The 14,255-nt window shown below is 45.9% G+C and overlaps 1 protein-coding gene and 1 pseudogene across 6 annotated transcripts in view; one reads left to right on the top strand and one right to left on the bottom strand.

Annotated features, from left to right (window-relative positions):
• Positions 1 to 14,255, bottom strand: part of ABCC13 (multidrug resistance-associated protein 11) — a 257,291-nt gene that overhangs the window by 180,680 nt on the left and 62,356 nt on the right. For 5 of the 6 annotated variants that reach the window (XM_087662983.1, XM_087662984.1, XM_087662980.1 and 2 more), the window contains 2 exons: positions 4,657 to 4,778; positions 551 to 623 (listed from right to left, as the gene is read on the bottom strand). In XM_087662983.1, the coding sequence (XP_087519109.1) occupies positions 551 to 623; positions 4,657 to 4,778 (195 nt within the window). The remainder of the gene's footprint in view (positions 1 to 550; positions 624 to 4,656; positions 4,779 to 14,255) is intronic. The other variant, XM_087662985.1, reaches the window with a different exon arrangement.
• LOC148017080 (uncharacterized) lies at positions 6,302 to 13,342 on the top strand (annotated as a pseudogene).

Raw genomic sequence — 14,255 nt, 5'->3', positions numbered from 1 at the left:
AGAAAGCTAAAAGAAAACAAAATCAAGACACTAGGTTCACACCCTTGTAAACCACCCTAACAGTGACCTACAAAGCTCAGCACGACACGAAAATGCCCTAGCATGCACAGCATGAACCCACTTCTCTAGCCCACTCCTGCAAACTCCTACCCAAATCTCTATGGCTCCTAGTACTAAACCCCAAAAAGTGTCTCTCTAAATTCATAAACCTTTCCACACAATAGAACGCATCAGTAGAGTCCTTCATTCCCAAGGGTACATTGCCCATCATATTGCAAGGTCTCCCAAACGCTGGAGTTCCATTAAGTATGAGGTTAGTCAAGCAAAAATGGAACTCTCATTCTAGCCTTGAAGATGCATTCCATTTTCACTTTAAATGCATCTTCAGGGCCTTCTACAAATTCTAAGTTGCACTTCGAGACTTCAAATGCACACAAAGTGGGGAGAGTGTACAAACATTTTACTTTGACTACAGAACAAACTCCAGATAATTTCATCCACAACAAAATGAACACCATTTCTTCAAGAAAAAGTAAAAACCAACAAATACCATTGAAACTTCCTTCATATTCCCATAGCGTGGGTCATCTTGCAATAAGTATTCTGTGACACTTTCAAGTTCCCTACAAACACATGCACAAATTTCTCTTGGTCAACTGCTTTATGTTTAAATGCTGTACATTATGCTGACATATGGCTATTAAATTTCTTTCATGCTCAAATAGACATACAAATTTGTACAAAATTTTTGAGTTATATACGTTGAATATGAATAAGACATGGTTCACACAACTACCTCCAGTTGCATTTCAAAATCCCTTACATAAAGTATGGAGTGCAGTAAGGAAAACACTTTCGTGTTTTTGCTGATCTCACCTTGACCTTTTTCACTTTTTTTTAAAAGATAGCTTTCTCTTAATAAACACGTCAGGAAAATCGCTTCTAGAGGTAAAATACAAAATAGGGCCTATATAAAACTGCAAAGGCACATAAGAAACATGTGTCAAATACAAGGGCTAAGTAAACAGCAAATCCAGCAGGATGCAATGTCAAACCATATGTGACTCAAAGTGGAAGAAGTTGCTGGAGTGTATGCATAAAGGCATCTCTCCTCATTATCATTCCCTCAGAGTCACACTGCAGCAGAGTGTATGAATCATTTCTATCCAAATCCTGGAGAGTCTCTGCAAAAGAAATGTCCTGCAAATTCGATGGCATGACTACATCTCATAGTGTAAATGAACCAACCAATAATACTAGCAACCAGCTCCCATCGGTGTTTGAGGCCCTTCATCCACTCTGTATATAAGAAATCTAGTGTGGGATTCATGCTGGAGTGCTAACCAGCAATGAGAGAGGAGTGATTACCTTAGAAATCCTTGTATCCACATGCCAGGCCTCTGTCTGCCAAACTAATGTCACTAAGTCACCATCATAGTCTCAGCTGTACTATGGAAGACCATTCTAAGGTATTCCTCCAAATCCAGCACTGGAAGAAATTTTGAATGGCGAGTTTCCAATCACAATCCTGACAGCAAGGGAAATGTTGGCTACAGGTTGCATTCTAGGATACTGCAGGCTGTGTTTTAGAAGAATTGACTGTTGAGGTTCAGCTTCATCATGCTTACTCTTAGCCTGTGTTACAGCCAGGTTTCAGTTGACCCAAAAAGAAAACAAAAACATCATTCCAACACAGAGAATGTGCTTATCTAAATGAAAGTAATTCCCCAAATCCATCTGTGGGAGTATCAAGAGTTGGTCCAGCTTTTACTCCCTCCCAGCCTTGTTTTTAGCCCCCTTCCGCCCTCTTCTCCGCTTTACATTGTCTTTCCTCCTCCCACTTGCAACCCCCCTTTTTTCCTCCCACTCTCTTTGTTGCATCCTTGCACATCCACATGGGACCCACAGGATTGCCACAGCCTTGGGCCATAAAGTGACCAACTGCAAATGCTCTAGGAGCACTTTAGGGCCACAGCAGCCAAGTCCTATTAATAGGATTCATGCCCCATTTATAAACATCAAAGTGCGATCACGACTCTTGGCCTTCAGGACCAATGGCCATCATGTTTGTACATTAGGACAGTGTAGGTTGGTGGTATGGGATGCAAGCTCTCGGATGCAGTGGTCCCCCAATACATTGCTGGCCATAGGCTCGGGGGTGATCTCTTTTGGCTCTACAGCTGGGAGGTGAGTCTGATTTCCATCTCCTTTGTGGTTCTATGTCATCTTTTAGGAAAGAAGACTGTGCTACAGTGGCTGATGAATACAAAAAATGAATTGCCAAGAAGTTTGACACCATGAACACAATCCTATGTACTGCCACAAAACTAAGAAAACTGACCAAAACTGATCTCAACAGATGCCAAATTTGGAATAATCACCCCCACATTTAGCTAGGTCACAGAAGTCACATAAGTCTTTCTAGTAAGTTTGCCTAGTCCAAAAATTTTTCATGAGTTTTGATTTGCTTCACAAGTATAGAAATGAATTAATTTGCTTGATTACTCATCTTGCTAAATTATTTTGGCAAGTAGTCTCGTGGATCTAAACTAATTTCTAATGTTTTGACCTAAGACAATGTCAAGCAACCTATCATGTAGATTGATGCCAGCTGCTTCGAACTTTCCAGTTTGCATTTGAGGCCTAACACATGCATTTGATCCGCATGTGCTGCATTTGCCACCTGTTGAGCTGCCTGTCATGTACCCTTGAAACCTGCACCTGTGTTTGGCATTTGCACCTTGATTACTATGTTGTAACTACTACATTGTATGTATACAACATAACAATGTAATGCCCTTGTGTTTCTACCCCTGCATGTCTGCTTTCTTTAACGTATTGCGTGATCTTAGGCATCTTCTCCTTCACACTTCTTCAACTTTGTTTTGCCCTACCATGTTGCCAGTTTTGGGACACGTGCACATGATTTTCTGCAGCCTTGAAATCTCCCACCGTGCACCAATTTCTTGCAAGTATGACCTGCTTTCTTTTGCATTATCACATTCAGCCTTCTGATGGATGCACTTGCATTCTAAACCATAAAGGAAAATCCAAAATAACACACTCGCTCCCATTCAATGGATAGAATAAACAAGTGCAGGCACAATCACTAATGACGCAGGGATACATGAGGAATTGGACAACCTTCTTAAACCTTGATTCGTGTACAAAACTAAACACACTAACTTGATATCACCTACCATAGTGGTACTCAACATGGTACTCGAGAAGAGCATTGAAATCTATGTATCAACTATAAGAACATCAATGCTACTACCAAGAGACATAATTTCACATTGACCGACATGGAGCACATGCTAGATTCTCAAGTTACAATCAAGTGCAAGCCCATCCAAACAATAGGGTATGCAAACATCAAGAGTTAGTGGGAGAAAAATATACTAAAAGGAGCATTGGAAAGCCAATAGCCCCTTTCCATCATTTTGTATTTTACCGGGACTTGCCAAGGATGGAAATCTTTTCCATTGAACTTGCAAATTTGAGGCCTTACATCTACATAGGCCATGGCCATTTTAGGAAGGTCTTACCTATTGCCTTAAGCAATGGCAGTGTCTAGTCCTTTACAGGTGGCCAAGTACAACCGAATAGTATAATTGCCCTCCTAGGCCTCTACCTCGTCCCCTACCTAACTCCATCACCGGTACTGGTCGATAGTCCATAAGGATTGCATTCCCCTCGTCATCATGTGAGACGTAAGGGTATACGTAAGGCTCTTCCTCATTTGGCTCTTCCACGTAGTGGATTGGAGCATCGATTGGTGGATATGTCATCATGCGAGACATCTCACTCAAGGTGCACCAATGTACCACAAAATCAGTTGAAAAACAAGAGCTTGACAAAGACACAGAGATACTGCTTATAGGATTTCCACAAAGCTCAAGAGATCTAGAAGACAGCTCTCAGGCTGTTTATTCATGGCACAGTCAAGTATAATTAGTTACCTTGAGCAATTGTATCGGTCATGGACAGAGTTCCACCATGCAGCTACAAGGATGTTGGGGGGTTGTATTTTTCTTACTTCTGGCAGTGACAAAGCATATTTCCCCCACATTAAACTTCTCTTACATACAAGATACTTCAGAACAATACCAGAAAAGGGAGCTCATTGCTAGCATTACTGCTTGGTATATTTGGACAGTGAGATGCAGCCATGCCATTGAAATGCATAATATCCACATCCAAGATCCTTTCTAGGATCTGGAGGGAGATCAATGACTATCTGCAAGAGATCGCAACGGAATGGATTTCACGCTGACTCTGAGTGCATGAGAAGAAGGAAAGAGTCATGTTGTCCTGTATAGGGCTGATATTGTATTTTGACCTCATTCTGACATGTTTATTAGTGGCATTTTTGTTTCCTCGTTTTGTTGGGGGGGAAAGATCCGTTTTGGCAAAAGGAAAACTAACTCTCACAAACATATAAACATAGTTTGTCACTCCTGTAGAAAGCAAGACTTTGTAGAAGTAATCTTCTGATGATGTCCAGAAAATACAAGGAAATGTGCCCCCCCTTAGATTAATCTCCTTTATCCAGAAAATTCATATGTAAGATACGGTTAAGTAAAAACTTATAGTTCCAACAAACAAACTTGCCAAAACAGAAACATACGATTAGCATTGGACGCGATAACTTACTTGTATTCACATCCATTACTGGACCATGTGTTCTCTCTTCTATTGAGGAAAACAAGTATGCTGAATATGAGAGAAAACACAAACATAAGCAACTCTTCGATAATGGCAGGCGACAACACTACCTGAACATCACAACATCCCAAGCATCAAGACAAAGTCATGCTAAACAATAAGCAGGACATCAAAATTGACAAACAATGTTGTATTGGAGTTAATTGAGAATTATCTGCCCATAAAACAAAAATAAACCCTGAAATTTGAGACATTTCATATCTCAAAAGCACCTTCAATTGGGGTATTAAGTATCTTTTATTACAGGATCTAGTATTATTTGGATTTTATTATGTGAATTGGGTAGCAAATAGTGATGATAGAAAATAAATTTTAGCATGTGTCTGTTCTCTTGGATTTGGGGCAATATCCTGGAAGAGTAAGAGATAATATCATCACTGGAATTAATGGACAACATATTCACCAAACTAATCTAGCCATGTCAAAGGAATTCAAACATGAAGGATCTAGGATCGTTGCATAGTTGCTTGGATATTGAAGTTTGGACAAATGATACTAGTGTGTTTCTAACACAAGAAAAGTATATTAAAGAAGTTTTAAAGAGGCTTTCTATAAATTTCAGTACCCTAGTAACTCAAGGTGGCTACTATCACTATAGGCTTGCTCAGCACCATCGCGATGCTCGACACTACCCCCCGCTCCGTTTGATCACGCCCGCCCCCCCCCTGTCTGGTTCATGCCCTTCACCTCCGCCTGCTTGCACCCGCCCCCCAGTGGGGATCACCTCCCTCGCCCTGCCAGTTCATGCCCCCCATATCACGGCCTGTTTTTTCTTCTGCCAGTTCGCCCCCTTCGTTCGGACATCTGTCCCCCGCCTCTGGCCGCCCACGCGACTAGCCAGCTCGCCTGCTTGGCGCTTCCCCCCGCCTGTCCAACCAGGCATGACTGCCCACCCCCCAAGCTGTCATTCCCCTCCCCTCCCCCCCCAGGCTACCTTCTGCTCCAGTTCTCCCCCCCTCCGGCACGCTTCCCCCATCCCCAACCCCGAACCTGTCCGTAGTGGATCAAAAACAGCAGTTTCTCTTCCCCCCCACCCTCCAGTTGCTCCCTCTATTTGCAACAAACCCCCCCCCCCCCCCCCAAGTAGCACCGCGACGTGATTGGTAGTTCTCTCAGAAGGGACGCGCAATGGAAACCTCTAGTCAGACGCTGGCACACTGCGAGTACCCCCCAGTCAAACACCTTTTGCATAGTCCTCTTTGAGGAGCAGCTCTTAGCCGTCTGAGCTAAGGAGCTGGAGCTAATGGAAACAGCGATTTATGGTCAGGTAGTAGAACATTCCCCAGCCAAGGCCCAACTTCGGGACTAGCTTTACTCCATGTTGCGCATCGGCACAGCGCAGATCGTGGAGGCGGCCCTATTGGACCAAGGGATCTTCATGGTCCGGCTCAGCTCGGCGGACGCAGCTCGCGAGTTACTCGCCAGTGCACCATATGCGTCCACGAAAGGGGTCATATACATGGTCCCTTGGTACAGTGGCTTTACTGTGGAGGCGTTTGCACTCCACAACAGGTTTCTTTCGCACCTGGTCACCCTTCTTTTCCCCGGCCTGGCAATTGAGTATCGTCAGTTGATGGAAGACTTTGGACGGCTCTTCAGCACTGTCCTTCCCACGTTTTTCACGGATGCAGTGATAGCAACAGGAGTCCCAAAGGTACGGTTGGTAGTGACAGAGGTCAAGAATATCCCACAGTTCCTAGAGATTGAGGCAAGCAGGCATTCCTTTAGGCAGCAGGTCATTGTGACTGGGCAACCAGGGCAGTGCCTGCGCTGCCACGATTTTAGGCACCACACATCAGTTTGTACGTGTTTCAGTGCCAAGGCGGCTCCCCCGACAGGCCCACAGGTGGACGTTGACGGCTTTACTCGGGTCCAGAGACGACTGAGAGGGAGACGGCAAGGGGGGGCGCAGCCAGCTCATCAGACCCAGCCTCGTCAGCAAGGTGCAGGCGGGCATGCGACGCCCCCTCAGTAGAGCACTCCACAACCCCCCCTGTCCATCCCACTCGGCAGGACCGCAGCCCCCCACATCCTCCACCCGCGTCACAAACCACCCCACCTGAGTCCCCACAGTCCCCTCACCCACCCCCCCCCCCCCCCACTGACCTTGGCCACACCCCCCCCCTCTCCAACGCCACCCCCCCCCCCACACCCGCCATGCATCTCCATCCATCCCTCAATCCTCTTCCCCCCCACCAGCCCCCCTACCGAGCACCCCCCCCCCCCTGATCCGCACCCGGCTCAGGTGACCCCCACCAGACCCACAGGAGGTGATGAGCCACACACACCTACCTCCTCCGCGCACCAGCAGTCTTTCCCCTCCCACACAACCACCAGCTCATCCGCCCCTGCCACCCGCCATACCTTCCAGAGACAGGCACAACTGTTGCCACAGGAGTTCTTCCGCAGTGGCCCATGGTCGTACCTGAGAGTTGTGGAGCACGGAGAGTTCCCACTACCTCTAGAGGTGGGGATCTTCGTGGTTCGTAAGTCAAGGAGGGGCAAGGTCCGCCTACTAGCACCACCGGATGGACCAAACTATGCCTTTCTTCTTCAAGCCTCTCACTCAGAGGAATGGACAACCACAGATTGAGGAGGAGTTGAAGAGTCAGGTGGCGGATCACATCTCCCAGTGGATGGGAGATCAAACTTTTAACCAAATGAAGAAAATGCTATTAACATTTATTACATAGTAATGTCGAAGGACATGCTATTTGGTAAAGGTTAATCTGCTTACACCCTTAAGAAAGATTTGAGAGATGATGTTCTAGCCTACATATGCATGCTATAAACGCTCTTAGAGACTAGAGATTGGGAGCGGATTGGGATCCACAATCTCAACTTTTGTTACAATTATACCCTCATGGTAGGGATGGACCTAAAATGATTAGTCTCTGAAGTAAATGCACTAGCTTCTTATGAGATGATTGGCCATGATATGCACAACCCCATTATTGAGAAAATATGACGTGATACTCAACATAATGATACTTCTAATCCACCCATTTGAGAAAGGTTTGTAGAGCTAAACTAAGCTCTTAACTACTAGAAACTCATGGAAGCTTAGATCACAATAAGCTCGATATCTGCACAACAAACAATGTCCCCTTCTTAAATATAAAGGCCAAAGAAAATGAGATACTTTGAAAAAATGATTCATTTTAGAGATCATATGAATCTCACAAAGAAAGTGAGTGTTCCTTGCATGCTTTGCGTGCACGGAATGCACAACTGCTTCATGATAGCTTCACACAATCATGCGAAGCTGCCACAAAGTGTTGTTGTGAGTCCTCTTCTTCTTCTTCTTCTTCTTCTTCTTCTTCTTCTTCTTCTTCTTCTTCTAATTCTTCTTCTTTTTCTTCTTCTTCTTCTTCTTCTTCTTCTTCTTCTTCTTCTTCTTCACACATTCTCTCTCTCTCTCCCCTTTTCACACACACTCTCCTTTTTTACACTCTCAATTTACTTCTTTTCACACATTATCTCTCCACTTACACACACACACACCCCCCCACACACACACACTCCTGTCCTGGATTATATTCGAAGGAAACTGACCTACTGGAGCACGGTTCGCCTCTCACTAGCTGGACGAGTAATCAGGTCCTAGCGACGGCCTGGTACATCGCCTCATGTTAGTGCTTTTCCTCATCGTGCGTAGTGCAGCTTCACCGCCTAGTGCGGGACTTCCTTTGGTCAGGGTCTGATGGTTCCAGGGATTCCAAGGCCAAGATGGCGTGGGCAACCATCATACAACATAGGTCAGAGGGAGGGCTTGGGATCATCGACCCAGAGTATCAGAGTATGGCCCTCTTGGGCAAGCTAGTTGTCCGCCATCTCACACCAAGGGGGCAAACCTGGAAGGTCCTATTGCAACAGGGCCTTCAGTACTGTAAACCGAAGCTTCGCGGGGATCCGCGTGTGGCAAGGCCTCGCCCTAATCTAAAGGCCCCCAAGCTGCCAGGATGAAATAGACCATCAACCGGTGATCTAGAACCCCCAAGTCAAAGATTAGGAAGGGGCACAGATAGGTGAACGCCCCCACATCCAGTGGGCTGAGTGGAAGGCCGGCCCGGCCCGTACCATTAGGACATGGCGGGAGGTGTACAACATGGCGGACGAGAAGGTATTGCATCGAGTATCAGGCTGCCAGAGAGGAGTGGAGGTGAGGAGAACGGAGATAGACAGAGCAATACCTCCGGAGTGGCTTGCTCCCCTGATACGTGAGCCGATAGAGCCCGGGGAGGTATGGGCAACTAGGTTTTCGCCAGCAGGCATCCCCCTTCAGGTGGCAAGTAGAGTGGGTGGCGCCCCGCAAGGGACTTTCTTCATCGTTCAGAAGGGGGGACGTCTGGCCCTTGACAAAGGGCAACAGGGTGAGGGGATTGCCGCCCTTTCATGGAGGAGAATTCGGGTGGTGGGCCTTCAGGGGAAGACATGGCGACTGGACCCCTATGTTTTTTGAAAGGAGCTCAAGGAGTGGCGCCTTTGGATCTGGGGGGCCAGAACACTTGATGAGCTGGAGTGGGATCCAGGAGAGTGGCTATGGCCGGCCTCTGCAGTCGCCAAGAAGCCACCCAGGTTCCTAGAGTACATTGCCAAGATAGGCAGACATATACTAATACAGGAGGATATGGACTCAACGCCATCACGTAGCAGACACTGGGCGGAGCACAGCATCACGAAGCCCTTCCGACGGACCTTCTGGTGCCGCCTATGGATTAGCTGGAGGCCGAGGAGGGTGGTGTACTTCTTATGGCTGGTGACACATAGAGGCTTGGCGGTGGGAAGTTGGCTTGCCCAGATGCAGAAGGAGGGAGATTGTAAGCGCTGCACACAGCAACCTCTAGAAATCCCAAAGCACTGCCTTTGGTCATGTGAGGAGGCGCAACTCGTGTGGAGAGGAGCATGTCGCATCCTTTGTCGTATAGCACCCAGCCTTGGATATATCTCATGGGGAGATTTTTGTTGGCAGGCAGTCAGCGAGGGCCGTCACCTTTTGTATGAGACCAGGATGCAGGACACGATATTCATTATCGAGGCAGGGTCGCGCGCAGTGGTCGATTTGGAGGCTCTACCCATCCGCCAGGTACTGGAGTCCACAGCAGACCGCTCGGAGGTATGGGAGATCATAGAAAGTCTTACTGGATGGCATATCTGAAAGGCGCGGTGTCAGGAGGCCTTCGGTGAAGAGAGACTTTCAGCACATGCGACCTTAGCAGAGCTTTGGACCTCCATCATCCACTCCCTCTGCGGCCGATGGGACCAGGTGCAAGGCGAGTCCAGGGCTCGTCAGGAGCTCTGAGGTCACTTCATGCGCACTTGGGGCGGCTAGGGTCTATTCTTCGTGATGCAAGCAGGCAGTCCCAATTGGCGATATACCCCTCCCCCCCCCATGGCTTCTTGTCCCCATCCCTCCCAGATCGCCTTGAGAGGCTTGTATACATGATGTATTAGTGACTTTGCATCAGCTCCAGCTAGTCTATTGAGCATGAGCACTCTATTGTAATCAGTTTTTTGAGTAATATAATCAGCCACATTTTACTTGCAAAAAAAAAAGTACCTCAAGGTGTAAATTTCACCATTTTGAAGTTTGAACCATTTTGAGATATAAATTTCAGCCATAGTGACAGGAAACGGCTGGAACGGCCCCCCGGCACGTGGAATCGCCGTCCCCGGCACGCATCCGTCGTGGACCGCGTTTCCAATTGATGGAACGTTCCCTGTCCCGTTTCAGACAGGGAACGCAGCAGGAAACGCATTCCCTGCTGCGTTTCCTATCTGAAACGGGACAGGGAACGCCAAGTGGCACAACTTACCTGCGGCCGGCCGCCCGCTTATCGTGCGTGGACGATCTGCAACCGCATTCTGCTCCCGCCTGCGCCTAGTTCGCCTACTCCCGCCTGCGCCCACTTCGCGTTTTACTCCCGTCCAATCTCGGCCTGCGTCCTGCTCCCAGCCACCTTCTTTCTCTTTCTTCTTCTTTCTTCTCTTCCTTCTCTTCCCTCTCTTCCTTCTTCTTCTTTCTCTTCTTTCTCCTCCCACCTCCAACCTCCTCCTTCTTCTTTCTCTTCTTTCTCCTTCTTCTCTTCCTTCTCTTCTTCCTTCTACCTTCTCTTCTTCCTTCTACCTTCTCTTCACTTCTCCCTTCTCTTCTTCCTTCTTCCTTGAACCTTCTTCCTTCTCTTCCTTCTTCTCCTCTTCTCTTGAGTCTTCCTTCTAAGTTCTTTTCCAAGTTCCAAGTTCTCCTCTTTTCTTCTTCTTCTTCCTTCTCTCCCTTTCCCTTCTCTCTCGACTCTTGAGTGAGTCTTGACTCTTGAGCCTTCTTCCTCCTCTCGAGCCTTCAATTTTCAGCCTTCAATTTTTCCTTCTCTCGACTCTTGAGCCTTCAATTTTCAGCCTGAAATCATAAATGGCTTCATATTCCCGCCCCGCTCGTCGGGTTGGTGGTCGAAAAGAAGGTCTGATGATTGGTCATGGTGGGAAGAAGTAAATGCTGACCGCCCTTTGAGTGGTGGAGGATCTCGACCATGGACTTGCAAGCTTTGCCCATACAAGCGAACTAGTGGAGCAAACAAGGTAATCCATTGAGCCGAGCATTTGTATTTCAAATTTTTATTGATTTTAATTTTTCAAAGTTACTTAATATTAGAATATGGACTACCAATTGCCACTTGTTCCATTTTAATATTTATGCATAGTCAGGTCCGAGCTCATCTCCTACATGAGCCAAATTCAAAGGTGCAGTTTTGTCCGAATGTGACCTTCGAGAAGCAAAGGGAGCTTCGTGACCGTGTAGCAGGTCAACAAGCTTATCTTGCATCTAGACCATGACGTGTTGCAGTTGACCCTGCAACTTTTGTGACACCATCCCCATCAGATGTATCTAGAGCAGGGTCAATATCAAGAAGTGCTACCTCCACACCTACTGCAGGCATTGCATCGGCAATGAACAACGCCACATGTTGTATGTAGAGAAAGCACACTTGATACTAATTGGGATCCCAAGAAGAAGGAAGAGGTGGATACATCAGTGGCACGCTTTTTTTATCATGACTACATTCAATTTCGTGCAGCTAGGTCAGAGTATTTTAAATTGATATGCAAGAAGATTGGTGAGTATGGCTCTTCGTATGTACCTCCATCATTAGAGACCTTACGCACCACTTTGCTCGACAAGGAAAAGCGCCTTGTTGAGCAAGCAGCAGTGACTAGAAAGAGCATGTATGGAGTTTCCTTGATTGCTGATGGTTGGAGTGATACACGCAAGCGATCCATTCATGATATGGTTGCTTATTCTCGTGGGGAAATGTATTTCATATCTTCACATGATGCATCGGGGATAGGAAAGTCAGCAGATGTACTTGCAGCAGAGTGGGTTACAGGTGTTGAGCTTATTGGCCCAGAGCATATTGTGGGATTTGTTGCAGATGGAGAGCCCACAAATAAGACAGCAGGTGCTATTATTCAGGGATATCCGCATATCACAGTTTCATATTGTATGGCTCATTGCTTGAACAACCTACTAAAGGATATTGGTAACCTGTCATGGATTGCACCTGTCATAGAGCAAGGAGCTCAAATGGTTAGCTTTGTTTTGAATCACCAGTTTCTTCGCCATCACTTCTCTTTGCGGTCGAAGAAGACACTTTTAAAATACTCTGATACCAGATTTGCCTTTAACTTCTTGATGCTAGGCAGGTTAAGAGAATGCAGTGGTGCCTTGAGGCAGTTATTTCTTAGTGATGAGTTTATCTCATCAACATTGGCAGATACTCCTACAGGTATCTTATGCTTGGAAAAAGCAAATAACTCCACTTTTTGGGATGATGTAAAGCGGATAGATGCTATGGTATCACCCATTGTACATTTATTGAGGGTTATGGATGCTATGCAACCTTGCATTGGCAAGGTATACGAGGCTATGAATAGGCTGAATGAAAAGTTGCAAGAGTTGGCACCAAATGATGAGGCGTATGAGAAAATACACCATTTAGTTGTGACAAGGTGGAACTTCTATAGCTCACCCATGCATGCAGCTGCATTTGTTGTGGATCGTGAGTTCCAGGGCAAGGGTCAGGAGAATGACACTGAGGTTATGGATACATGGAGACTTATATTGTCTCGTCTAGTGCCTGATCATGGCACTAGACGAAAGATCAGAGATCAGCTTTCATGTTATAGGATCTTTCGGGGTTCTTTTGGTTGTGGGGATGCACAGGAGGATCGCTGTAAGATTGGGGCAGCTTTGTGATGGGAGGACTATGGTTCGGATGGTCCTGAGTTGCAGCAACTAGCCATCCATATTTTGAGTCGGTCAGTTAGCTCCTCTTGTTTGGAGCAATTGTGGAGTATATACGCTCACATTGCTTCAAAGAAGAGGAACCGTCTTGGTGTGGAGAGGGCAAACGATCTAGTATTCGTTAGTACTAATTTGAGGATGTTATATAACAGTATGACAACAAAGCCTGATCCATTCACAGAGTGGGAGATGCAGCAAAAAGAGGAGACACATGTTAATGTTGAGGGAGATGCAGCAATTCATGGTACACATGATGATGAGGCTGTCACTTCAGGAATAGCTAGAGCAGCCTCAGATCATGATCATGATCTTTGATTTAGTTTACTTATCACGAGTCTCATGATACATGACACATTTACATTATATATGATATTATGATCATTGATGACAGTGTGACACTTGGGTTGTTGACAGTTGTGCCATGCAGATATCATATTTGTACTTGAGTCTTGCAGTCTTGCAGTTGCCCTTTGGGCTATTTTGGCATGCCGCATTTTGCTTCAGTCTAGAGATTAGACTTTATATTTGTAGTCTTTTTTGGGGCAATGAGCATGTTCTTTTGAAGATTAGACTTCAATTTCATATTTGTAATCTTTTAAGTTTTTGGGCAATGGTACCATAGGCATGTTCTTTTAGCTTAGACTTTAAAGTTTAGTTCATTGTTCATTGTTTTATCATTTTTGGCATATGTATTATGGATTTTATTATTTATAATTGAATAGCTTACCTCTTGAGCCTTGCAAGTTGCAATTCAATTTCTAATGAGTAGTTTTAGAATAATGCATGATATCTTAAAGTTAAAACTTAAAATGATTTGTCCTTGTGGATTATATACCTTGGTTTTAAGTTTTAACACTCCAGAGTCCACATGGATTATGAGTGAAATATTAAATTTTTTTCATGAATTTTGATTTTTTAAATGTCGTTCCCGTTTCCACGTCCCCGTTCCCTAGGTTTGGCATTCCCGTCCCCGTCCCCATCCCCATTCCCGTTCCCCGTTTCATGTTTCTACGATTTCAGCATTGCCTCAGTACCTAACATGGCCCAAAGAAGAACTATTATGAAAAGTTAAGACTGCCAGATAGTTTGCTGGAATGAGCTAGAGCAGAGAGCTGCAAGCCTCAGCTAGAAGGGGTGTTCCCAAAATCTCCACCTAATAACTTACTTATAACTTGCTCCTAGCATGGCAATGCCCCTTGTCCCCTCCCTTGCCTATTACATCCTTGGA

The sequence above is a fragment of the Lygodium microphyllum genome, chromosome 22 (genome assembly GCF_053477565.2).
Source record: "Lygodium microphyllum isolate KBCC chromosome 22, Lygodium_microphyllum_v1.1.10, whole genome shotgun sequence".
In the NCBI taxonomy this organism is placed as follows: Eukaryota; Viridiplantae; Streptophyta; class Polypodiopsida; order Schizaeales; family Lygodiaceae; genus Lygodium; species Lygodium microphyllum.
The sequence above is the reverse complement of the archived record's forward strand: the minus strand, read 5'-3'. Positions and strand labels throughout refer to the sequence as shown.